Source organism: Stegodyphus dumicola, chromosome 1, assembly GCF_044657685.1.
Source record: "Stegodyphus dumicola isolate Sdum_Otavi_A_Nest chromosome 1, ASM4465768v1".
NCBI lineage: Eukaryota > Metazoa > Arthropoda > Arachnida > Araneae > Eresidae > Stegodyphus > Stegodyphus dumicola.
The window spans coordinates 252,851,002-252,876,850 of NC_140768.1; the positions used below are offsets into that span (position 1 = coordinate 252,851,002).

At 32.9% G+C, this 25,849-nt stretch overlaps 1 protein-coding gene across 2 annotated transcripts in view; it reads left to right on the forward strand.

The window, feature by feature from the left end:
- Positions 1 to 10,430: 10,430 nt before the first annotated feature.
- LOC118191056 (cytochrome P450 4V2-like) overlaps positions 10,431 to 25,849 on the forward strand; it is a 54,270-nt gene continuing 38,851 nt past the window's right edge. For both annotated transcript variants that reach the window (XM_085827312.1, XM_085827318.1), the window contains exon 1: positions 10,431 to 10,703. In XM_085827312.1, the coding sequence (XP_085683438.1) occupies positions 10,460 to 10,703 (244 nt within the window). In that variant the 5' untranslated portion in view covers positions 10,431 to 10,459. The remainder of the gene's footprint in view (positions 10,704 to 25,849) is intronic.

The window sequence follows — 25,849 nt, forward strand, 5'->3', positions numbered from 1 at the left end:
CATCGATTCTCAGTAGCCAATAATAGCTCCAAGTCTTCGCAAAGGTTCGATCCATTTCAGGGTTCTTAATATCATTCCTGCATTAATTGTATGCTTAACTACTAGAAGACTTAACCTAACAAAAAGAATGAAGTGCATTAAGTAAGTATTTTTACGAATTTCGCACGTATATAAATAATTTTAGTAAAATTATATGTTAATTTTTTATAACATAACAAGAAACATATGTGATGTAAAAGGAAACCATAAAGAAACGGAGCTTGCCCGAAAAGTAAGAATACAGGGAACGGATTCTATTTAGCGTTGGATAGATAACTATCTCGCTAAATTGGCAAAATATTGCCGACCTGGCGATGGTTTTACCGGCTAATTTTTTTCGCCAAAGTAGGCGAGATGTCGCTAAAAGTCGCCAAACTTGCAACATTTGGCGACACATTGCTCCGGTCCCTGTATACAACTGTGATGGATACTGTAATTGAGTAACTGTAATTAAACTATATGCAACTGTAACCTTATCCGGCCCTTATATGCCTTCCAATAGTTTCGAGAAATACTAGAGATTTCTCTACGATCGGAGAAAAACTACATAAGACCGGAGAAAGCATCAGTTTGTTTGCAGTATTTGTTAGTTCACAGCGACTTCGCAATATTGAGATACATTGTGTTTAACGTATTAACAGTTTTAAGTATAACTACTGATTGTATTCTGTAATACTATGAAGAACTGTACGAGTACTTTTGTGGAAAGTTCCAGAACTGTGAAGTGTGTCTTTTGATCTGGTTTATCACCACTTCTGTGTACATTCAATCTACTATTAAGGGCCGTTCCCACTAGGATTTATCTGAACTAACGGAGTCAGTTCCATGTGTCGACTAGCTCAGTTATGCAATTCAGATATTTTAACTTGCTGCCCTATGGGAAAAAACTGGTTTTGGAGATGGGTCCACTATGTCAGTTGTCTCCGTTAGCTCAGATAAACCCCAGTGAGAACGGCCCTTCACGAAAACGTGCGCAAGCAAGAGTATTTCTCTGAGTTTGTTGCAAATACATTGACATACACTGCAACCCGTTTTCGAATGATATTTTGCATCTTTTTGCTATGAATTCGATTAGAAAATTCAATTACAAAAAATAATGGTTATGAAAGTTAAGAAACTTAATAAAAAATAATAATAATAAACAAACAAAACAAAATAATTATTTTTAATAAGCAATATGTGATTATAATTCAGAATAAAAAATAAGAAATTACTATTAGAGATAGGTAAATGCAACTTTGCAAACAAAGCAAAATAAATAAGTTACAGAACGTAAAAACTAGCTCATAGATCCACACGCAAAAGTATACTTCTTCTTTCAGTTCTTTAGGTACCATGAAAAAGTGTATTTGAGATAAGCAAAGAAAACCCGCAAAGTCCACTTACGTTTCTCTTTCGAGTCTCGGCTGTTGACCAATGTTATTGACATTAAACCGTTCCTTCCTTTGTATCTGTATTAGCTACGTGACTACATTGTCAACGCTTCATGCCTATGGTTCAGGAAGATCTTTCTCGTAATCTGACAAACATGTGACTGTTGAATGTAATCGTTGCTTTGATACCTTCTGAAACGATATATGTCTAGGGCGAATCTAGGGCTTCTCGTCCTCGATCGTTCTAAAGAGCAAAAGCTAAAATCGATTAGATGAATATGGTGAGATGCACGTTAGTATAAAACATTTCAGTGACTCTCTGAAATCCTTTTGACAGTAAAGATAAACACGTGAAAAGCAGTTTATAGCAAAACATTTCAAGATCATTGTAATTATATACCAAACTTCATCTTTCGATTTTTACTTCCTTGTAGGAAGTAAAAGAAGTATTACAATAGCGAAAAATTTAGGGTAACGTATTTCAACGAAAATATCCATCCAGGTGTTTACGTGACATCTGTACAGACGGACAGAATAAAGGACTCTTTTTTTCCAAACGGATGGTAAAATGGATTTTAAATGGATTGAGAGGAGATTTTTTGTGACGTCTGTAGGTATCTCGCATAACTCAAAAACTAGTATTCTCAGAACGTTGAAATTTTTTATCCGGGTCTGCTATAACATGTAGTTGTGCACCTCCCTTTTTAGATTGCAATCGGCTGCACCAAACGTGTGTATATGTGTACACCCACTCTGTTACCCGGCTCGGTGAGCTCAGTTTTCTTATTCTTATATTTTGATAAATTGTGCATTTGTTTTTGGCTTTAAATGTGATTCATCTATGTTGTTCTTAAATTCCGGTTAAGGTTCTTGTGCCTTTAGTTAATCTGCATGCAATAGTTGTAGAATTATCAACAGTTTAAAAGTTCTTTAAGTGGTACTAAGCCTAACGAATCCACCAATTGCTTACATTTGAAACATTTTTGTAAAATAGTGAATTAATTCAGTTTCTACACCAACTTCATTGCCTTTTAGGCGAGTAGCACCAAACGTAAACTTTCCGCTTCGTGCTCTGAAAAATCTGTCTCCCCGTCTGCTGTCCGAATTGCTTGTTGTTGCGTAGAAACTCAAATTTTAATTGTAAGAATTGTTTTTTTAACTGTTTTTAACAGTATTTGGTGTTTTATGTTTTTCTGCAGTTTACAATTTTTAATGAAGAGTTTTTATGAATTTTTGCCTTGCCGCAAAGTGAGAACTGAGTTAATTGAATGAGAAATATATAGTTTGAAGAAATAAGTTTAAAGGAAATGCAGTAAAAAATGTGCATAATTGAATACGCAGTACAAGGCAGTCATGTTGTGTCGACATCAGGTTTTTTTTTATAAACATAATAATCTGCTTTAATGAATTTTTAAAGGCTCAGGTGTCATTGAAATGTCGAAGAAATGCTAAAAATATAAGTCATTCTACATACTCAATATCTTTATAACTAAAATATTCAGTTCATGATCTCAAAGTTTTGAATATTTATTCGATACCCTTAGTTTTGTATCTGCTTTTTTGTTTTATGCTCCAAATATCAAAATATTGTAAATAAAATTTAAAAAATAACGTAGCTTCTTCGTCACCGACACAAAATAGTTATATCACAATGCGCGCAGCATTGTGGTTAAATATATCACTACTTTTAGATGATGTTTTTTTTTTTTTTTTTTTTTCCAAATTAGAAAAACAACATTTAATTAAAATGACTTATTTAAAAAATAATCGAATCATGTTTTCTATTTTTTCCCTTCATACTTGAAACTCGTGAAGCGAATATTTTTTAACATAAAAATTAAAGGAAATATCTAAACGTTTTAGGTGGTCTTGTTTCAGTCATATAGGCTTACAAAAATGGTCAATAGGTCTTGAAATGCTGATCAACTGTTTTAGAGAAATCATACTCGCAAGAATGGAAAAATCATAGTTTTGAGAAATCTTAACGATATAACTACTTTAAAATCCAGTAAACTATTCTCTCATGCACAATATTTTCTTAATATTAATTAAATTATAAAACTACACGTACGCATGATGTAGGATTATATATTTAAACAGTATTGCAGATATATTCATCATAATCTTAAGAAGCATACTGAAATGTGGTGAGTCGAAATTTTCATATTATTCCGAACTTAATTACAATGTGTGATCAATAAATACGGCGAATTATTATTTTCATAATTTATTTGCAGGAGAGGCGGTGTATGTAATCAGGAACACCGTTTATTATCCTTCAAAATAATCTCTTTCCATGGTTATGTTCTTTTGAGATGTTTCTCATAAAAGAAACATAGTGTACATGCATATACTACCTGTAAATTAATAGAGATGAAAGAAAATGTTTCCTCAAAGACTCCATTCAATTCTCACGGCTCAGTGTTTAAAATAATCGTCTTTCCATTAGTTGGATGTATGCTAATTTTTATTTTATCTCCAAATCACAATCTTCATCATCATCCGCGTTACGAATATTTTAGATTTAAGTTCCTTTTCAATGCATTTTTATCTTATATTACACTTGAAACTGCATTAATTCCAGCATTATGTTAATCGCAATAAACGGAAAACATGAAAAACGTTTAAACAGAAATGTATCTTATAATTTATATAAAATTGCTGTTTCATTATTTAGAATGCAATTAAAAAAACAGTTGCAATTCTTAATTACGTTTATTATATACACTAAGTGTTTATCATTTAATTTTGTTATAAATCTCCTAAAACTCATGGCATCTATGCTCCAACTTTGGCTCCTAAAAGGTCATGATAGAAGCTCTGTAATAAAATAAATTTTAATTATTAAAATGTGTTTGCTTGCGTCCATCTATTCTGAATCGAAATGATAAGGTTATAAAATTTCGCAAAAGGGGAAAAAACGGTCTGTAGAAAAATATTCTTTATCAAAAATGGTGCTACATTATTAATTTCTTATACCTATGACTTATTAAACATCTGTCATAAGCTTGTTTGTGTACTGTATACTTCAAAGTTCTTTGAGGCTTAGAGAAACTGTATCCAGGATTGTAAAATTAATAAACATATGACTTATTAATCATGTGTTATAAGCTTGATTGTGTACTATATATTTCAAAGTTCTTTGAGGCTTAGAGAAACGGTATCCAGTATTATAAAGTTTCGCAAAAGGGGAAAAAACGGTCTGTAGAAACAAATTCTTTATCAAAAATGGCGCTACATTATTCATTGCTTATATCTATGGCATATTAAACATGAGGCCTAAGCCTGAGAGAATTTTGAAGTATATCTAAGGGTATAACCCATGTTAAAAAGTCATAGGTATAAGCAATAAATACTGCAATAGAAATGCAATAGTTTCTACTGCTAAATAATAGAAAGTGCATCCAAGTTCGGCATGAGGCTTTTTGCTGCTTGGAACAATCTTATTTAGTTTCTTAAGTCTCTGTGTCTCCCTAAATTCTAAATTTTGGTGCACCTGCTTTGACGCCGGCCTTGGTTGTATGAACAATTAGGCCCTCCAGAAGAAATACTTTAGGGAATGGTTTTATTGTATTTTACCGAAATACCAACATGGTACATTTACTTACATTCTACTGTTACATTTTCCCAATTCACTCAAAGAACCTAAAATCTTAATAATAAAGTTTTTCTGAAACTGAGTGCTTTATATGTCAGTCTCCTACAAAAATATCTATCTATGCAATTCCAAATCTCAATCAAATTATTTCTGGCAATTTCGACCAATAGAATTTAAAACTTTCTTTTTTTTAATAATGTTTAAAATAAGTGATAAAAATTAATTAAATTATGGTTTCAATACCTTGCACTGGAACAGAAATATGGGTAAGTTTGCCACCTGAAGTTCTAACATAATCTATAAATACGAGTAATATTCATAAAGTTTGTTTGTAGTTAATTGCGTTTCTCCTAGGTGGCAGCACTGATCATCAATACAGCAGGATTAAGGATTAAGGATTTATAACTTGAATTTTGTTTTAAATTTTACTGTTTTAACTTTATTACTGTCTTATCTACGTCATCATCTAATACTATTAATCATTAATATTATTCATCATTTTAATACTATGTCATCATCATTTTAATACTAGTACTATTATTGTTGAAATTTTTATTACTATTACATTTAATATTTCATATATTGATAATAACAATTCTATTAATCATTACATCATTTACATTTAATTATCATTATTATAATTTTGTAGTATTAGTGTAGTAGTTAACTCTGTACTTCAGTTATCAAGATTTATAGCTCTAATATTTCAACATTTATAAACAGTGGTTCAGTATTAATCATCTTTCCCAAGTGTTTCACTTTTCAATTTACTATCTATTCACCTCCTTCTCTTAGCACTTACCTTAAATATCTTTTCTTCAATAAATTTATAATACTCCTTTTCTTATTATTAATTATAATACTTCTTTTCTCATAACTATAAGATTATTCCTTAACTATAAGATTATTAGTTAGAAGATTATTAAATATAAGATTGTTAATATTTTTATTATTTCATTTATTATTTACTTTTAGCATATTTTTAATATTTATATCTGGTCTACATTTTACATTTTTCTAAATTTATTTAATGTTTATTCTATAGTTAGTGTTTTTCTCATTCTTTTTTAATTTGGCTTAATCATTTCTAAATTATATATGTCTAAATTCTTTAAAATGTATAATGACATTTTATATTATATAATTTGGTTATTCTTCAAAATTAATATATAAAAATCTGTAAACATAAATTTTAAATTTAAGTAACAATTCTCTAAATATTTATGTTATGAGCTTTATTGTAATCATTGCCATCTATGTAAACACCACAAGACCTGAATAATCTGTATCTGTATGTCATATGTACATTTGCACAACCATTATAACTTCGTAAAATTTTATTTCAAATAAATGCCGCTAATAGCGGATGGTAGATAGTTTCCATCAATAGAGCACAAAAGCTGAAAGTCGTAATGATGGTTCAGCTGGCTGTGCTGATGGTCTCCTGTCTCATCTACGAAAAAGTAGGGATGCTAATGTGTTATTTTAATTTGCCATCCATTTCGCAGTAAATATTTATTGCCCACGCAGCTTACGGCTGTTTGTTGTCAGTATTTTAACCAACATCAAAATAGTTTTTTGTAAATCATTTCTTAGTAATTATGTTATAAAAATTAACTAACTTTGATTAAGCGATTTTTGTTTAAAGTAAAATAAGTAAAGAATTAACGAAAGAAAAATGTTGAGAACTGTGGTTTCATTATTTAGATTTACTAATTTTATGCTATTATATTAATTATCTGTCTTCTACATTGCATTATGTACTACTTAAGCCATTACATTATAAACTATTTTTTTATTTTTAAATTATTATATCAGACTATTTTATAGTCTTTGTTTGATAGAGTTTTGTGTCAATTTTTACTCCTGAAAATTAGTATTCTATTCGTTGTAAAATTGAAACTAACTTTTAAATAACTGTAAATAATTTTAAGATTTAATTATTCTTTTTTAAAATTTTTAAACATATTTCATGTTTAATTGATTTAATTGAAGTTGAACACTGGTGCTTAGAACACTGGTAGTGAACACTTAATACTGAGATTGTCAAAATCAGCGCCTTATTCTTTTAAATTTCACTCATCATATTACGAATACTGATGGTATTTACATATGGTATAAATTTACGTTCCAGTTTATTTTCACTCTAAAAAAAGGGGGGAGAGAGAACATTTAATTCATATAATTCATGGGATTTGTGTTAGATATATTTAATAGAATTTCGGATGAAAATTTCTCGCATTCACAAAAGTTCGCAGATTCGCACTCATTAGATTCAAGCTTTTCGCTTATTTTCTTGGACATATTGCAGTTCCACACTACAGATAATTGATTTAACATTTTTCGCTACACATTCTGTTGGGGAAAACAAAAATTTCTTTCTTTTGTATATTGGCTTTTTTGTGACCTGGGACTATGCTTTTTGATCGAAATAAATTAAGAAATTGCTATTTCCTTCGTATGATATTCGTATGACATTTTAATTGCAATTTGTGAATAAATAATAAGAAATATTCACTTTAAATTGTGCTTTTATATTTTATTTTTAATTAAATTATAAATTTTATGTAATTTCATCTATTTTATGTAACTAGCAGACTGATTAAGTAGCTCTTGTTTTATAAAGGCATATATGTAAATTATCTATCGATTTCATGTGTTACTGCTTTTATTATAGCATCTTTATACAGTTCTTTAGAGATTTTAATGTGCTGATTTTAGTAATATATATTCTTTGTCGTTCTTATGTCAGAAGCTTTAAACGTTTTCTAATACTACAGCTGAGACTTCAATTCTAAAATTAAAAGAGCTGGTATACTATAGAATTCGGACAGAAACGGGAATAATAACTAAATAAATAAAATAACAGGTAAAACAAATAAATAATGAAAAATTAAAAAAATATAAAGGGGTGAAAATATTAATAAATTTAATTACGTAAATAATGAATTAAGATAGCATGAAAATTAAATGAAAAGGCATGAATAAATAATAAATTAATACGAAGTCAAAAACTTTAAAAGAAATAATTAAAGAAATGAAGGTAAGCAATTTCATAATAATAAGATACAATACAAAGGAGAAAAGGTATGTTTTCTTTATATCTCTCTTTCTTCTATTTTTTCCCTTAGCCGGACACATACTTCTCACTCATTTGTTGAGAGTCGCCTAGAATACTGTATACGTACTATTGTGGGTGCCTGATATTACGCTTCGTACTGAGATGTGCATTTTTTTAGCAGCTAATCCATTTAAATACATATAAGGTATCATCCCGCCTTTTTTTTCATTCCTTGTAGTGGGCGCGTATTGCAGAGGTCTGTGGTTCGATTCCCGGCAAAGGCGTTGCTAATTTTTCACATTTCTTGCTTCCAAAATATCTTAATGTCTCTACATATATTTTGACCAAATGACATGGCCCATAAAATTTTCTTTTTGGGCCTGCATTTTGATAAAGAGAATTTTCTTCCTCGCTTGCTGAATTTTCCCAGCATTCTCCTTTCTCATGAAAATTCCAGTCGTTCAGTCTGTTTCTAGCAACAATATTAATTTTACTACTAAATAATATATTGCATTCATCTATTCTATTAACAATATTTTCTATTAATATTGCACTTCGGGTATAAAATGGAGCTTGATTGAAAGCTCTAGTGCGCTCTGGTTAACACCGGAACCAGTCACTCACTGAATTGAAATTTTGATCTCAGCAAAAGTTTTCATGCCTATAAAACAGGTACTAATAACACACTGAACTTCGTAAGTTCTAACTTACAAATGATCATGACCACAGAAAGCCTTTCTTTAACATCATAAATTATTAAGTTGCTAATTTTCTTGCAATGTGTAGTTTGAGTATTCTGGTCTCCTTTATATTTACTGAACATACTCATTATATTTCATCAATTTTACTTCTTTGTACGAAGTAAAAACAAAGTATTATAATCGTGAAAAATTTCAGGTATAATATTTCAACGAAAATATGCATTGTGACCGCTATCTAATGCAATTCACGATGTTTTTGAGTGGCATCTGTACGTAAGGACAGAATAAAGGAATCTACCCCCGCCGAAAAATTATAAAACTGATTTAAAATAAATTCTGAATAAAATTTTTCATGGCATCCGTGCGTACGTAAGCATATCTCGCATAACTCAAAAACGACTAGCCTCAGAACGTTGAAATTTTGTATATAGGACTGTTATAACATGTAGATGCGCACCTCTTATTTTGGTTGCAATCGGCCGTACCAAAAGTACATAAATATATGCTATATATATATATATCCACTCTGGTACTAGGCTGAGTGACCTCAGTTTCTTTATTCTTATTTGTTTGTAAATTTTGCATTTTTTCCTTTAAAAATGATTAAATTTTGTTGTTCTGATCTTCCAGTTAAGGTTTTATGCCTTTAGTAATTCTTCATGCAATATTTGTAGAATTATCAACAATTTAAAAGTTGTTTAATTGCCGCTAAGCCTAATTATTTTTGCACATGGTCGTCATGTTTTTAACTTACCAGAATAGTTGATTTATTGCCAATCTAGAGAAAGTAAGCTTCGCAACAACAAAGATAACGCCTTCTTTTATTATTGTGAATTAAATCACGCTTAATGCATTTTTGAATTTTTTCGAGAAAATAAGTGTTTAAGATTTAAGATTTTTAATAAAGATATTTTGAGTTTTTATGCATTTTTGCCTTGACGCTAAGTGTGAGAAATACTGATTTGTGAAAACTGTATCTTTTTTTTTTTATTTTTTATTGTTGTTGTTGTTTGCTTAATTTCTTTTATACATCGTTTTAGATTTATTACAGTATTTCAATAACAACGATTAGATATATTTATTCTAATGTGGTTCTTGCGCTATCGACGAAGTCGATTTTAATTCAATCCAATAAGTTTAAATGAAGTGCAAGAAAAACTGAGTATAATTTAATACTTCGTACAAGGATGTCATGTGGTGTAACATCAGATATTTTAATTAATTCCGCCCCTAGAATTTGGTCAAAATCGAAGTATTGGTTGAATTAAGTCGATTAAAATCCTCTCCGTTTTATTTTCAACTATGCTATAAATTTGTGAAAAGAATGTTTTACTTAATATCACAGTTTTATTACATTATGATGTGTAATTTTAGTTGTCCAGAAATAAGAAGTCCAGAAATAAGAAATAAGAAGTCCAGAAATAAGAATAACCATCTTTAAATAAGCCAACTAAATAACTCTAAACGAATTGAAATGGAATATTACTATTTAAAGTTTCAAAATTCATATCTGAAGGTCATGCAAAGCAGTTATGCAAAGCAGACAAGTTCTTAACAGGAAGATAACGTCAACTTAAAAAAAAAATTGAAGGCCAATTGCATCGCCCTAATCAATTCACCGAATGATAGTCCCTTCCCGTGAAAGTTGTAAACAATGTTCTTCACTGTGTCAGCGAGCGTGTCCGGCATGGCAACAAGCATTGCATCTACACTCTTAAATGTGAAATCAGCAGACTTTTTCAGCATTTTCATTACGCTTTTGCTCGCTGTACTATTCTGCGGAATTTTGATATTCTTAAAATATGCATTTCGCAGAAAAAAATACAGCAAGCTCATGCCATGTAAAAGTGTGTCATTGTTTGACATATTCGGTAATGTGGCGGATATATTCAGTTGTAAAGCTGGAAGTCGAGAAACCTCCATCAACGTTCGTGAGTATGATATTTACTAATATCAGTGCGTGAAATTTAATGCTATATCTGTGTGAAATCATTTGTGAAATTTAATGTTATATTTTGAGAAGAATGACATATGTTGCAAACATGACATATGGAAACTCATTTGATTATTTTATATCTTTATCATTAACTCTGTAAAAAGTGGGAAATGTTTGGCTGAAAAGCCAGCAAGTTTAATGAAAACGATAGAAAAATGAAATTAGCAATTATCGGTTAGGAAATGATTAACACATCCAGCTAGCAATTCCAAGGGTCCAAATCTAGGAAATAATATATGATTTGTCCTGGTTCCTCATTCGAAATGTCTACCGTCCCTTCTTCCAGCATGCCTGTGTGATGTAACGGTAGCACACTCGACGTTCGAGAGATCCAGTTCCGAGTTTCGGCGAGGGCACTGCACATTTGTCACGTCTCTTCGAAATAAGCTAATGATTCTACAACCGAACTAAAATGTAGTGGACTAAATAATAGCATCCGAACTGAAATATGATGAATAATAATTCGTCACCATTTGTATTTGATCTGTTGGGTCTCATGCCGTTTCACCAGTCGCCCTTTAAGTAAAAGAAGAATCTGAGTAATTACCGCATTCAACTGTGCTCGTGATGTAACTGGTTGGCTCTTCCAGCTAACAACTGGGAAATCCATGGTTCCTATAGCAACTGGAAATCCTGGCCACAAATATACAGTTGTTTCTTGGACCTAAGTATTTGATGGTCTGTATACGATGACATATTTATTTCGGGATAATTAATATGGAATCAAATTTTGTTTACCTGAATTTCATTTAGCAAGGACTTCTATACTGCACCGAAATTGTGAGAAAAATAACACTAAAGCTGTGACAAGACATTTCTAGGTATGGAAATTAATAATTTTTCGCCATTACGATTTTAGAAGTAAAAGCATACGTTATTATGGAAAATGCAAGAAATCATTTTATTACGTTCAAAAATAATAATAAGTTGTCAACTCATTCCACATAATGGCTTTCGTGCAGATCTTTTGCAAGTAGTATTGCAATCGAAATAGCTATTTATAAACGTTGTAATGCTAAACATACCTTAAAGAAAATTACTCATTATTTTAAATGACTTAAACATAAATTATTACAATTTTTTCTGGTTTTGGTATTTTTTCCCTGTTTTTTCCTCTGGTTTTTTAATTTTTAAGTTTTAGTTTCACACTCTTATTTTTCATATTTATTGGGTATTTTGGAATTTATTGGAACATTTCACTTCTTTTTTGCCATTGTGTAACACTGGTTCTAAATTTTTTACTTTCTGTGTATACATATATTGGTCTACCTAATTATTAAACAATGGATTGTAAATCTCATTAATTAAGTAGAATATTTTTTTTATATTTGTGGAACGATAGTTTTTGACGTTCGTCACACACACACAGCTTAGCGATAAGAAACAAAGTAAACTTTTCTTTTTTTTTTTTTTTTTTCATTTTTATATTTATGTAGTGGTAGCTGCGCCATCTCATTTCAGAGGAATTTTAACACTTCTTCGGACTAAAATTACAAATTTCAAAAAACTATACAAAACGCATTAATTCTTAAAGCAAAATTCATTTGCTTAATTACAAAATACTTACAAACAACATGAATTACTATGCCATTACCATACTGGAAACAAGTACGTTTTTTAACAGGAGCAAAAATAGAAGTTCAGTTGCTATGGGAAGCATTGCGATCTTTGTCTTTACCCTTTTATATTCCCATAATTTTTTGATTTTTAACAGTTCTTACATTTTTATCGGAATCATGATAACAATACGCCCTAAAATCCATTTACAAATTGACAGGTAGTCCTTCTTGACAAGTACTACGATACCAAGAGAAATATTGTTTTCTTTTACCATCTACTTGATTCTCTGCCGTAGAGTTCCTTAATAATCAGTCGATCATTTATTCCAAATAATCTAAACAAGCTTTGTTGTTCTCTGACAGCGATTCATGTAAGCAATTCTCATTTACGTGTAGTATCACTGGCTCCGTAATTGCGTTTATCGATCTACCTATTAAAAAATGGCCTGAGGTCAAAACTTCAAAATCGTCAGAATCATTGGAAATCAGTACAAGAGGTCTCGAATTTAGCGTTCTCTCCACTTGCACAAGTACTGTTTCCGACTCCTCGTACGCAAAATGTAATTTTCCTATCGTTCTCTTAGGGGGTGCTTTGCATATTTTACAACAGCCTCCCATATCCCTCCGAATGAGGAGACTTTAGATGACCTTCCATGCTATTCCTTTGGATGGGAGATATGTCTTTTCTTTTGTAAATGTAGTCACTTTACTGTCAGGAAAATTAACATTGTAAAATTTCTTCAATAAGAAATTATCTCTCACAAAATTGCGGCCATTATCAGTGAATATTTTCGTACATTTGTATATCTATTCATGAAATTCTTAACAGTGACAATTAAAGCATTAGAAGTCAAACCCGATAAAGGTTCAAGGTGGATAGCTCGTGTTACGAAGCATATATACACAAAAGGTACATTTTATTAGCACACCTTTTTTTAATTCTTGTAAGCTCGTAAAATGGACCGTGTAGATTTAAACCTGAGATACTAAGTGGAGGTGATGTATTAATTCTTTCATACGATAAATTACACACAATTTGTGAAGATAAAATCGGTTTGCATTTAAAGCAAGTCACACATAGGTGTACTGTTTCTCAAACCAAATATCTGCCGCTTAATAGCCAAAGTTTTAAATGTAATACATCCAAATTTCAATAACCGTATATATACACTATAAAAATAAATCTCACTTAGCTTAGAATGTCTTGGCATGATCGCAGTATACTTCTAAGAAATTGGTAAAGACGCCTTTCTAAGAAGGCTACTAACACGAATCGTTTCTTTACGATCAACAAAAGGATGCAAATTTTTTTAAGTTACTTGTAATGTCTTTTGTACTTGTTAATAGGTTAATTTCTTTGCAATAATTGCATACTATGTCTTTGTAATTGTATATTCAATACGTAAGTCTAATATTAATGTAAAATTACTATGTAAATGTCTTGGTAGGCTAGCATCCGATGCGGGCCAACTAAAAAGGGTACAGTAGTGCGGCGGAGCAACACCTGTAAAAGTCACTGACTAAGTTCTGGTGCTCCGTCCACTTTTCCCCGTCCCTATCCCTGTACAAGATTGGGCAAGTATTTCCTAGCCCTTAAAAGTGAATGACGCTACATTTTGAGTTCTTGAAAGTGCTGATCTGATTAGAGGAATTAATGTCTATTGGATATTAAATTGTGGCGACACACTGCCTTTCTGTGGCAACCCTAAAGAATTCTTCTGTCATGAGGATCACGTGCCCAGATGCATCATTACGTCTACGTCTGCTTTTCTGTTTGATAGTTAGTTGCATTTAAGGATTTTGTAGAATTAGAAATGGCGTGAAAATAAATGTTGGTGTTTTTAAAAAGTGTCGGCTCAGATTTTCGAACCTATGATTTACTTGTTAAGCAACAAATTTGGCGAGCCAGCCAGGATGAATGTCACAGGGTGACATTATCGATTTCGACACTTGATAATTTACGAAAATAAGAGAAGTTCCTAGGTCCAAACATCGGTGATTTAGAAACACTAAAACAGAAGCGGAAAGCAATTAGGAGTGTATTTACGAAAACAGCTAATAAGTTAGATGAACCGATACGATCAGATTCTCCGGATTTGGACGATTTAGAAATTTATTTAGATCAAATTTCAGAGAAGTATAAAACTTTACGAAATACGGATAACTCTTTTTTGGAACTTCTACAGAAAAAAGGCTGTACTGCAGAAGAATACGAAAGAGAATTTAGTGCAGCTCAAGAATATTACGATAAATTATCTACGTTGAAAGTAAAAGCCAACGGGGAAAAGGATAAGTGTTCACAGCCTTCTACTGGTTCAATGAATAGCGGTTCATCATCAGGAATAGTTACTGCCGCAAAACAGAAACTGCCAGAGATCGAACTAGTGAAGTTCGATGGAGACTCCCGAAAGTGGTGAACGTTTTGGACGAGGTTTAGTAAAATACATGAAGATACTCGCATCGACAAGAGAGACAAGTTTCATTATCTACTACAATCTACGAAACCTGAGACTGCGCCAAGAGCAATAGTGAAGAGTTTTCCTGCTACGGAAGAAAATTACGAAAAAGCCGTGGAGTAACTCAAAGAACGATTTGGAAATGAAAATGTTTTAATTCAAATTTATGTTAGAGAGCTATTAAAACTGGTAATCAATGATAAACAAAAGATAGACTTATTAACTCTTTATGACAAGTTGCAAACTCAACTACGCGCATTGGAATCATTTGGTTTAACTAAAGATAAATTTGCAGTTGTGTTATTTCCTTTAGTGGAATCAGCACTTCCTGCTAATTTAATACAAATTTGGGAAAGACAACGAGGTATGTCACCTGAAACAGCAGGTAAGAGTGATTTAGAGTCATTAATTGATTTTCTAAAAAGGGAAGTAGAAACTGAATTTAGAGTTAAACTTACACGTGATGTTTTGGGTTCTGATAAAGTAAGTAATAAGAAAAATAAGTTTTTTGACACAAAATCTGTTGTTCCAACTGCATGTGAACTAATTAATGCAAATAATAGTAATAGTAGTAAGTGAAATGATAATTTCAAAAGTATAAAAAGTCTGATACTTGTATTTTTTGTGAAAAATACTATTTGTCTGAAAGTTGTAAAGATGCATCTTTAATGAGTTTAGAATGTAAGAAAGATATTATTAAGAAAAAGAATGTTTGTTTTGTGTGCCTTAAGAAAAACCATAGAGCAAATCAGTGCACAGCTAAACATAGGTGTACCTTATGTAAAAATTGACATTTTGTGATTATGTGCCCTGATTTACCTTCTAATAAAACAAAAAGGGTCACAAAGTTAGGGAATGACGAAAACAAAACAGGCATTCTTAATAACTATGTTAAGGTATCAGATGTATATCTTCAAACTTTAATTGTAAAAATTCAGAATGGTTCTAAAGAAATGTTTGTACGAGCAATTTATGATAGTGGTTCTATGAAATCATATTTATGTAATGATGTTGCTCAAAGGTTAAATTGTAAGTGTATTGGTGAATCAAAAATTAAGCAATTTCTTTTTGGTGTAGTTGAGACTTAGAAAATGTATATAAAAACTATGTTATTGAAGTAAGCAATATATATAGTAAATATAAGTGTAAATTAGAGGTACTTGGTCAAAACAAAATTTGTTCTGAAATTAAACAACTCCCGTCTGGTTCGTGGTTACGCGAACTTAAGTCACATGGTATCAAATTAAGTGATTTAGAAAATGGTCCATGTAAAGTAGATAAAGAGATAAAATTACTAATTGGTGCGGATTTTGCTGGTAAGTTGCTAACTGGGAAAATTGTTCCCCTTACGTGCGGCGTCAGCGCTGTGCATACGCAGTTAGGCTGGACTGTTATGGGTAAATTTACTGGCACTGAGCCAACTACAAAAAATACTGCATCCCTCCTAATTTCTTCTCTGTTAGTGAAGGGTCAATGTATAAGTGATTCTCTGGAAGTTAGATGTTTTGGGTATTAGTGAAGCTTCCGTAAGTAAAACTAAAACTCAGTTACAGGAGGATACGCAAAAATATTTTGAAGAGACTCTTACGGTAAATTCAGAGGGAAGGTACGAAGCAGCATTACCCTGGGTGTCGGATAGCTCGCTTTTACCCGAAAACAAAGTGATAGCAGAAAAATGTCTTGTAAGTACTAAAAGAAAATTAATGACTACGGGAAATTTTGACGCTTACGGAGACGTTTTCCAGAACTGGTTAGCACTCGGGATAATTGAAAAAGTACCGGATAAGAATAAATATTAGGGTGTACATTATTTACCTTATAGAGCAGTTGTTAAAGAAAATAGTAGCACGAGTATAAGAGCGGTGTTTAATGCAAGTTCTCATTCGCCTGGTTACCCATCATTGAACGATTGTTTATCTACTGGACCAAATTTAATTGAAATTATACCTTCGATTCTTAATCGGTTTCGCAAGAATTACTTTGGTGTCACTTCAGATATAGAAAACGCGTTCTTGCAAATATCTATAAGGGAAAAAGATCGAGATTTTTTGAGATTTATGTGGTTTAGTAGGGATAATCAAGAGCAAGTTGAACTGTATCGGTATAGAAGGGTAGTTTTTGGTATTACGTGTAGTCCGTATTTATTGGCCGCTACAATACAATATCATTTGAGTGTAGTTCCCGAAAGCTTAAAGTCATACAGCGGAGATTTTGAAAACATCCTTTTACGTAGATAACTGTGTGGCTAGTATGGATTCAGAAATAGAAATGAGAAAGTTTGTAAATGAATCACAAATAATTATGGCTTCGGGTCATTTTAATTTAAGATTCTGGAAATCCAATATAAGAAGTGTTGTGCCAGAGGAAGATTCCTCCACGGAAGGAGATGTGTCTGTTTTGGGCCTTGTATGGCATACAGTTACAGATACCTTATCCTGCAAAATAAGTCAACATATAAAATTGGACGACCCAGTTACTAAAAGACTAGTTTTAACAGTAGTTCATCAGGTGTTTGACGTTATAGGGCATACGGCTCCTGTAATGTTGATTCCAAAACTAATTTTACAGGAAACTTGGAATTTAAGGCTTAAATGGGACGTTATTCTTCCCGATGAATTAACCAAAAAGTTTAAGTTTTGGTTTAAAAAGTTGTACTTGCTATCCAGTATCCAAATACCTAGATGGATAGGTCTCAGATCTATTAATGAAGCTGTGAGTATACATCTCTTTTGTGACAGTAGTAAAAGGGTGTATGGTGCATGCGTCTTTTTAAGAGTACAGAGTGGCAAAAAGGGGAAGGTTAGTTTGGTACACGCAAGATCGAGAGTAGCGCCTTTGAAACCTATTACGATTCCTCGATTAGAACTTCTTGCTTGTAATATTGGTTCTAGGTTATTGTCTTCAGTTATTAATGATATTGGCCTACATGAAGTTCGTATTCATTTTTGGACTGACTCCTCGACGGCTTTAAGTTGGATACGGCGAAATCAACGTTGGGGAGCATTCGTTTTTAATCGTGTACAGGAAATCAGGTCTTTGACCTCCCCCACTGTATGGCAACATGTCCCTGGTAGTCTCAATCCTGCTGACCTACTTTCTAGAGGTTGTTATGCAGATAAATTAATAGAACGAAAATGGTGAGAGGGACCTGATTGGTTACGGGAAGATGATGCAAATTGGCCTAAATCTAACGATGAACCAGATGAGGATTTGGTTAATTCAGAAATACGTAAGACAGTTATTGTTACGTTGGCAAAGAGTGATAATTGTATTGGATGGTACTATAAGTATTTCTAATCATTTAAGAAAATTGTAAGAATGTTATCATGGATATTCAGATTTTATAATAATGTACGTAAGAATAATAATAACAACCATTCTAAGGATTTGACTGTATCTGAAATAGAAAGGGGAGAAATAGCTTTAATGCTATTAATACAAAAAGAGTCGTTTAATGGTGAAACAGATGATAAGCTAAGACGACTCAGACCATTTGTCGATAGTCAGGGTCTAATAAGAGCTAAGTCTAATGTTGCTTATCGTGACGACTCTAACAGCTTTAAGTTCCCCATCATATTACCTTCTGAACATCCAGTAGTCAAATTATTAATATTAAGTGCACACAAAAATTTGTTGCATGCAGGTATTACATTATTGATGTCGCATTTAAGAGAAAGATACTGGATCTTAAAATCACGTAAAACTATAAGGAACTGTATAAGAAAATGTGTAACATATCAGAGATTTAAGGCTAAAAGAGTAGAGACAGTCCCAGGCGTTTTACCAAATGATAGGGTTCGTGATTCAGCCCATTTTTGAAATCGTAGGGTGTGATCTTGCAGGACCCTTGCATTTAAAGGATGGGCGAAAATCGTATATTGTGCTCTTCACCTGTGCGGTTTATCGTGCTATCCATATGGAACTGGTTACCTCATTAACAACTGAATCATTTTTTCAAGCTTTAAGGCGTTTTATCGCACGTCGTGGACGCCCTACCACCATATATTCCGATAATGGGACAAATTTTGTGGGTGCACAGAGTTCTGCAAACCATTGACTGGGACAGCCTCTGCTCTTAAGGCTGCTGAAAAGAGAATACAATGGAAATTTAATCCTCCATCCGCCGCTTGGTAGGGTGGATGGTGGGAGCGTTTAATACAAATTGTAAAACAAATATTAAGAAAAATTTTAGGTCGCGCTTCTCTTGGTTATGAAGAGTTACTCACCGTCTTGTGCGATTGTGAAAGACTTGTCAACTCAAGACCACGTACGTGTCTGACGATATTGAAGATCCCTTGCCTTTAACTCCAGAAAAATTTCTGCATGAAACTCCACAGTCGGGTGTACCTGATATTGACAATGTGGACAAAGAAAAATTGAGTAGAAGAGCGAAGTATCTCCAGAGAATGAGAGAATTGTTAAGAGTGAGATTTCGCTCTGAGTATCTAGGGCAGTTAAGACAGCAGTCTACCAGAAATTACAAAAATAAACCTCTCTCTGTAGGAGAAAATAAAAATAAAAGGATCAAAATAAAAACCGTGCATATTGGAATTTAGCACGCGTTATTCGGGTGATCCCTGGTCGAGATGGCAACATAAGAGTTGCTCTTGTAAAAAGCAATAATTCAGAGTTCTTGAGACCAATACAGAGATTGTTTAGATTGGAACTGGATAATATAATAGATAATACTAAAAATGAGCAAGTTCCTTTCACCACCAGTAGTGGTAGAGTTGTAAAATCACGAATAATGTAATTCATATCTTTAGTTATTATGATTTATTTTGTTGTGCTATTATTGTCGTATTATTCCTCAGTATTAATTTTGTTTTCAAGTAATATGATTTAAGTATTAAGTAATTTTCTTTGTTATATAACCATCATTTATATTCATGTAAGTTTTATGTTTTGAGTGTGTAGCCATCCACTCAAAAGGTAGGAGAATTGTGGCGACACACTGCCTTTCTGTGGCAACCCTAAAGAATTCGTCTGTCATGAGGATCACGTGCCCAGATGCATCATTACGTCTACGTCTGCTTTTCTGTTTGATAGTTAGTTGCATTTAAGATTTTGTAGAATTAGAAATGGCGTGAAAATAAATGTTGGTGTTTTTAAAAAGTGTCGGCTCAGATTTTCGAACCTATGATTTACTTGTTAAGCAACAAAATTGTATATCTTTCGAAAGCCCTTTAAGAGAGGATTTCAAAGATATCGCATTCGAGTGATTCGAGTGGATACGCCAGCAACCTGCAAAATATCATCAAAATAACATACAAAATTTTCAATGGAAATAAAACAATGGAAATTTAATGATGCTACTTATGATTAACTTTAAGATATATGGTTTTGAGTTAAAGATTTAACCAGGATTGATTTAACTTATATGACAAAATTACAATGGCTTTATGGAGGAAAAATTCCTCTATAGTATGATATAAATTTTGTCCTAAATATCAGAGGTATCGGTATTAAAAGTTATATTAAAATATTGAATATTGCAATTTCAGTGTATTAAATCTTTAGAATAACATTGTTCATATAGTCACATTTATCATTAATTGCTATATTTGTACCTTTTTTTAAAATTTAAAGGAATACGTTACCCAAATTATAGAAATTTTATGATGGTCTTATAAAGAATTTTTTTATCTTTAAATTGATATAAAAATATATTAGTTGAATTATAGCCAAATTTCTAATATTTTGATATTTAATTTAAATTTGAACTCCATAGAAACTCCATTTTTAAAACCTCCCACAATAACTTCAGATTGCATATGTTAAAAATTATTGACAATTAAACTAAATTAAACGTTTTAATAGAAGATTCATATTTTGCATCTGATACTACTATACTCAGAATTTTGCAATTACCATAATATCAAGTTTAAGATTACGTCTCATAATATTTACGTAAATCTACATTGGAACAATGGCTTTTAATAAAGTTCAAAGAACAGCAATTAAAATTAAAGTCTTCAAATTTTAAAATATTAGCTAAATAATGATGCAACAATATTAAAGGACATAAAATTTCTAACTCCTTCCCTTTTAGAATAATCTGAATTGAACTTTCAGCATATTATTCTGCATACAATAATGATTCCATAGAGTGGTCACACTATATGTATATATTTATTAGAGACTCATTTATTAAAGTTCTTTATTGAATACTAAATATTATTATAAATTGGAAATTATTATTATGTCGAATACTAAAAGGATATACTGTCGTAATATGAATGAGACATTGCCCGAACCCTTTTCAAGTGCTACAAACATCACAAAACTGCTATCCTCAAATGCACTCACCAATGAAGAGAAATTAAACACAATCATCAAGGAGTGTGTTTCTGTTGCCAAGCAGAGGAATTCAAATAAATCAAGTAGCTTCCTTCTGCCAACAGGAGAAGGAGAACATTTACTTGCGACATTTGCTGCCATCGAAACATTGACTCTATCAGGTCTCCATCAAACAGTATCGACAACAACACAAGAAGCAGAGACTAACACTAACAAAAGAGCACGAAGGAAGTGGAGAAAAATGCACAGCACAAGAAAATAACAGACGTGGCAGTAAATACACAACAAACGATTACTTCAGATGTTGCAATAAATATCGCCTTAGAAGCAGAACAACAATCAGAACGTTCTCTAGTTAGCCACTTGCAAAAAGCATTCACTAAAACATTTTTTGACGTAGTCGGAGTTCCAAAGAAGCCAAGCATCATTATACAACCTAAAGGTAATCTTACAACTGTTTCCTTGCGAGAGGAACTTCAAGTCAAGATTCCAATTACTAAACTACAGGTTGGTGTTGAAAAAAGTATCAACAATCTTACATGATTCAAAGTCTTTTGCAAAACTCTGGAAGATGTTCAAAAACTAGAAGCACATTCAGAGAGCCAAGGTGCAAGCAGAACTTTGCGCAATCACAAACTCACCCAAAAGCAACTTCACTTCACTCTTCAGACTTAAAGAGGGAAGGGCAGAACGTGTCCAATGGACCGTTGAATGCGAGCCATTTAGCTTCGCAACAGCAATCAGAGCCCGAAGACTATTCCTTGAATAGCAAGTGCATGCCATTACAGAATATATTGGCATCAAGAGATGCTATAGACGTCAACAATTTCGACACACACAGGATAAATGTCAAAGCACAAAGCCATATTGTGGCTTTTGCGGAGGGCTTCACAGTATCCGAGAATGGCGAAGCGATCATGCAAAATGTATTAATTACGGTGACACAAACCACCGATATGGAGCAAAGTACGATTTCAGCATCCTGCCTACTACAACGAATGTGCAGAACACCAGCGGAGAGTGCGTGATGTCCGCAGTATCACTGAATACTAGTCACCTTTTCCAAACGTCAGATATCTCGTTCCAGCAAGAACATCAGGTCAGTAAAAATACTAATATCAAGGTTACTCAACGACATCATTCTCAGACATCGACAAATAAATTTACAGAAGGCGAAACATGCAACTGCGCATACAATAGCCTACGCCACAGAACAAGAGATAGATTTCATATTTATTCAAGATTCATATACGCGAAATGGCAAAGCCATAGACTTCCCACTTAAATGGAATATCTTTCAAAATTAGAACAAAGATTTCCCTTCTCGAGCCATCTTAATTTGAAGCAACTCAGACTGGTCACCTAATATCATCTCATTGGAAACATCCCATATTGCTGTCCTATTAGAAACACATCTGACGATTATTCTCAGTTCAATATAATCCCACCTACATCAGAAATAAATGCAGCTACAATATTCATGGACAGTTTCCTAAAGCAGTACAAATTGCTAACATCTTCCTACAGGTGACTTCAACTCCCGTAATATAAATTGGGGATATGCCAACACAGACTCCAAGGGTTATAACCTTGAAGACTTTTTCGCTGCAAATAACTTAATTCTAATTAATACAGCAGATGCTAATCCAACGTTTGATACGCTTGCTGCATCACCCGCAGCCACACTTATACAAAATTGGACGGCTGTCGAAGAAACTGTCTTATTGGACCATAATTACATCACCTACAAAATCGATGGGAGATAGTCCATCACTACGACTTTTATCAAAAGATATTATTTGCCAAGAAGAAAGATTAGATCATTTACAAGAATAATAAAATTACGATTTTCCTCATTCCACAGACGCCTAAATAATATAAGATCTACAGCAGACATAGAGCATTTTGTGGGTGATCTTATGACTTCTCTACATGAAGAATGTGAGGAATACCTCCCGGTAAAAATTAATAAACAAATTAACCAGCTGCATTGGTAGAAAGGTATAAACAGAAAAAGTACTGCGCGCTGAGAAGAAGATTGGAGTAAGAAAGAACGAATAATATTGAGTCTAACACTCATTTTTCAAAAAGAAACGGTTTTATACAAACGGATGATTTTTGAAGAAGAATTAAATTCAGGGGAAAACTTTTGTACAGATAACAGATAGATAACATATCTTGTTGGAACATACAGAAAACATATCTTGTGGAAAATACCATATGTAACACCGTTACATATAGTATTTCCCACAAGATTGTAATGGATAAGCTTATAACGTTGCGCGCCTCTAACTAGCACGCAACCAAGAGGTGACTGTGAAAGCTTGTATAAACCACAGAGTCTTATAAAGGGTTTAAGTCCCTTTTTATTCAACGTAATAAATTACAATGGCGTCCTCTTGACGCTTACAGACTGTGCCCACTAGGCAGTCAAATAAAAGTAAGAACCTGAAAAGAAAGTAAAGACAATATTCTAACTACGAGGCTCTCTAAAATAACTAACTCACCGCGTTTTACAAATACCGCAGCTAATTCAGCAGACTTGAAGCTCACTGGAACAATTGCAACTACTTCCCGCCAAGCACATAGGCCGCAACGCGGGGTTCTTCAATTCTCGATTTCTACCTCCGCGCTCGCTAAGTAAGAATAACTCTCTCACCGAACTTGTTTCCTTCTATTTAAATCAGAATACTTCCGCTGATAATTTGAATCCTTGCGCGTTCTACTCAAATTTACATATTCTGGCATTGGCAGTTCCAGGGGAAAGTAAGGCTTGACAGGAAAGATAGTTTAAACTTAAAATAAATGTTAGTTAAAATAAATATAAACCCTACATTTGCCGCTGCCAGAATTTGGAAAACTTGGAAGCAGGTCCTACAAACGACCTGTTGTAAGTTTATCTAATTCTGAACTAACTGGCGAAAGCCTCGTTTACACAAAAAAAGATCTTATGTAACAATTATATATTAAAATTCTGTTACTCGTTACAAAGCTTTCTTCTTACAGCAACTTTTCCTGGACTTCATGAATCAATCTTGGTCTTTCCTTCCAGCATCTGGAAGGAATAAGTATCAGTATCTTTCTACATACATTATAATTTACACTTTCTTGACACAATAAATTTTTGTTTTTAACGATTCGTTTTTCTTAGTTATTGCTTACTTCACATTCATTCAATTTTTCAAGCATTAATTTAACTTTACTCTGGCTCTCCACCGTGTGTGGTGTCAAACGGGAATATTCGTGTTTTAGTCTTACAACACTTCCCCTAACCACCATGATTTGTTAGAATTCAACAACCAAATAGACACACCTTACTCGACATTTTACAACTCAATGAGCTACTTTAATATTCTTAAAAATTCAAATGTAGGTGGAGAACCCTACAAAACACATTCATTCTAGCTTCCCCCTCATTCATCTTTAAACATGCAGGCTTTCGCTCTAAAGCATGACTTTACAGTTTAATACTTAAATTTTGACTTCATTGCTTTTAAGCATTCACTTTTAGCATCTACAATTTTATGCTTCTAGACTAAATTCTACTTTTACATAACATGCAAGTATTTACATACATTTACAAAATTTTATACATATGCTTTTTACAATTGACCATAAAATGAATAAGAGAAATAAATTTTTACTTTACTCATTCTTCGCCAAGCTGGCGGCACTGAAAGTAAAATTCTTATTAATACAAGAATACGAAGTTATTTTTATCTTCGGCCAAATTTTGGCTTTAACATAACAGAATTAGTCTTTCGACCAACAGAAAATGCTTGTTTTTAGCTTTTACACTTAAAGAAAATAATACTTTTGCCTTAGCTAAATAAAGTAAAACAAAACTAAGTCTCAACCGAGACATATTGACTTTCGTCAAAACATAGAACTTCGTACTTATGCATAACATTTCGGAACAAAACAGAAAGAAAAATTTATAGAAGGTTTTAACTTATCTTTGAGTTTTCGATGCTTGAAATTCCGTCATCCGTTTTTGGCAAAATTGATCCCAAGTTAGAGGTTTCATGGATGTCAATCTTCTCCTTATTGATCTCCGAGTGTCGTCCCCGTTGCTCTTTCTTTTGCGTCCTCTACATGCTGGCCTCTTGACGGAGTAATCGTCTGGTTGTTGACCTTTCCGCTTCTGCCTGGAACGGCTGCTCTTGACGTCCACCGGTCTGGAGTCCTTCTTGACTTTCTTCTGTTCGTCGTATTTTTGTGCCTCCTGTTGTCGTTTCAGTTTCCGGAACGGCGGCCTTGCTGGCACCTGACTCTGTGGCCGTGTGCGCGTTCTCCTTGATGTGTAATTTCTCCTGCCATCCTTTGTAGGTGGTGTTTTCGTCTTTACCACGGTTTCTTTACCCGGTTCATCTGTATTTTTGTTTTTCTTAAACGCCGGAGTTTGAAAATCATTTTTTCTTTTTGATACCGACGTCCGGGTTGTAGAAGTGCTAGGTCTCTCTTCAGTTCTCCGTTTCTTGAGTGGTGGAATAGTTCTTACAGTCTCTGGCCCTTCTATTTCGTTTAGACTTGAGTCCTGCAAGAAACTTTTAAGGATTTCAAAATCATTTGGATTATAGTATTTTTTCACCTGGTCGGGACTTGCTTTACAGATTTCCCCTCTCTCGTTTTTGAGATATAAGACTACTCCTTTGATTTCCTGAATTACATAGGGGCCTTCAAACTTTGGAGCTAGCTTTGCCATAAAATTGTCTGGGGCACTTGATAAAGAAAATTTCCGTTTCAATACTTTATCCCCAATTTTA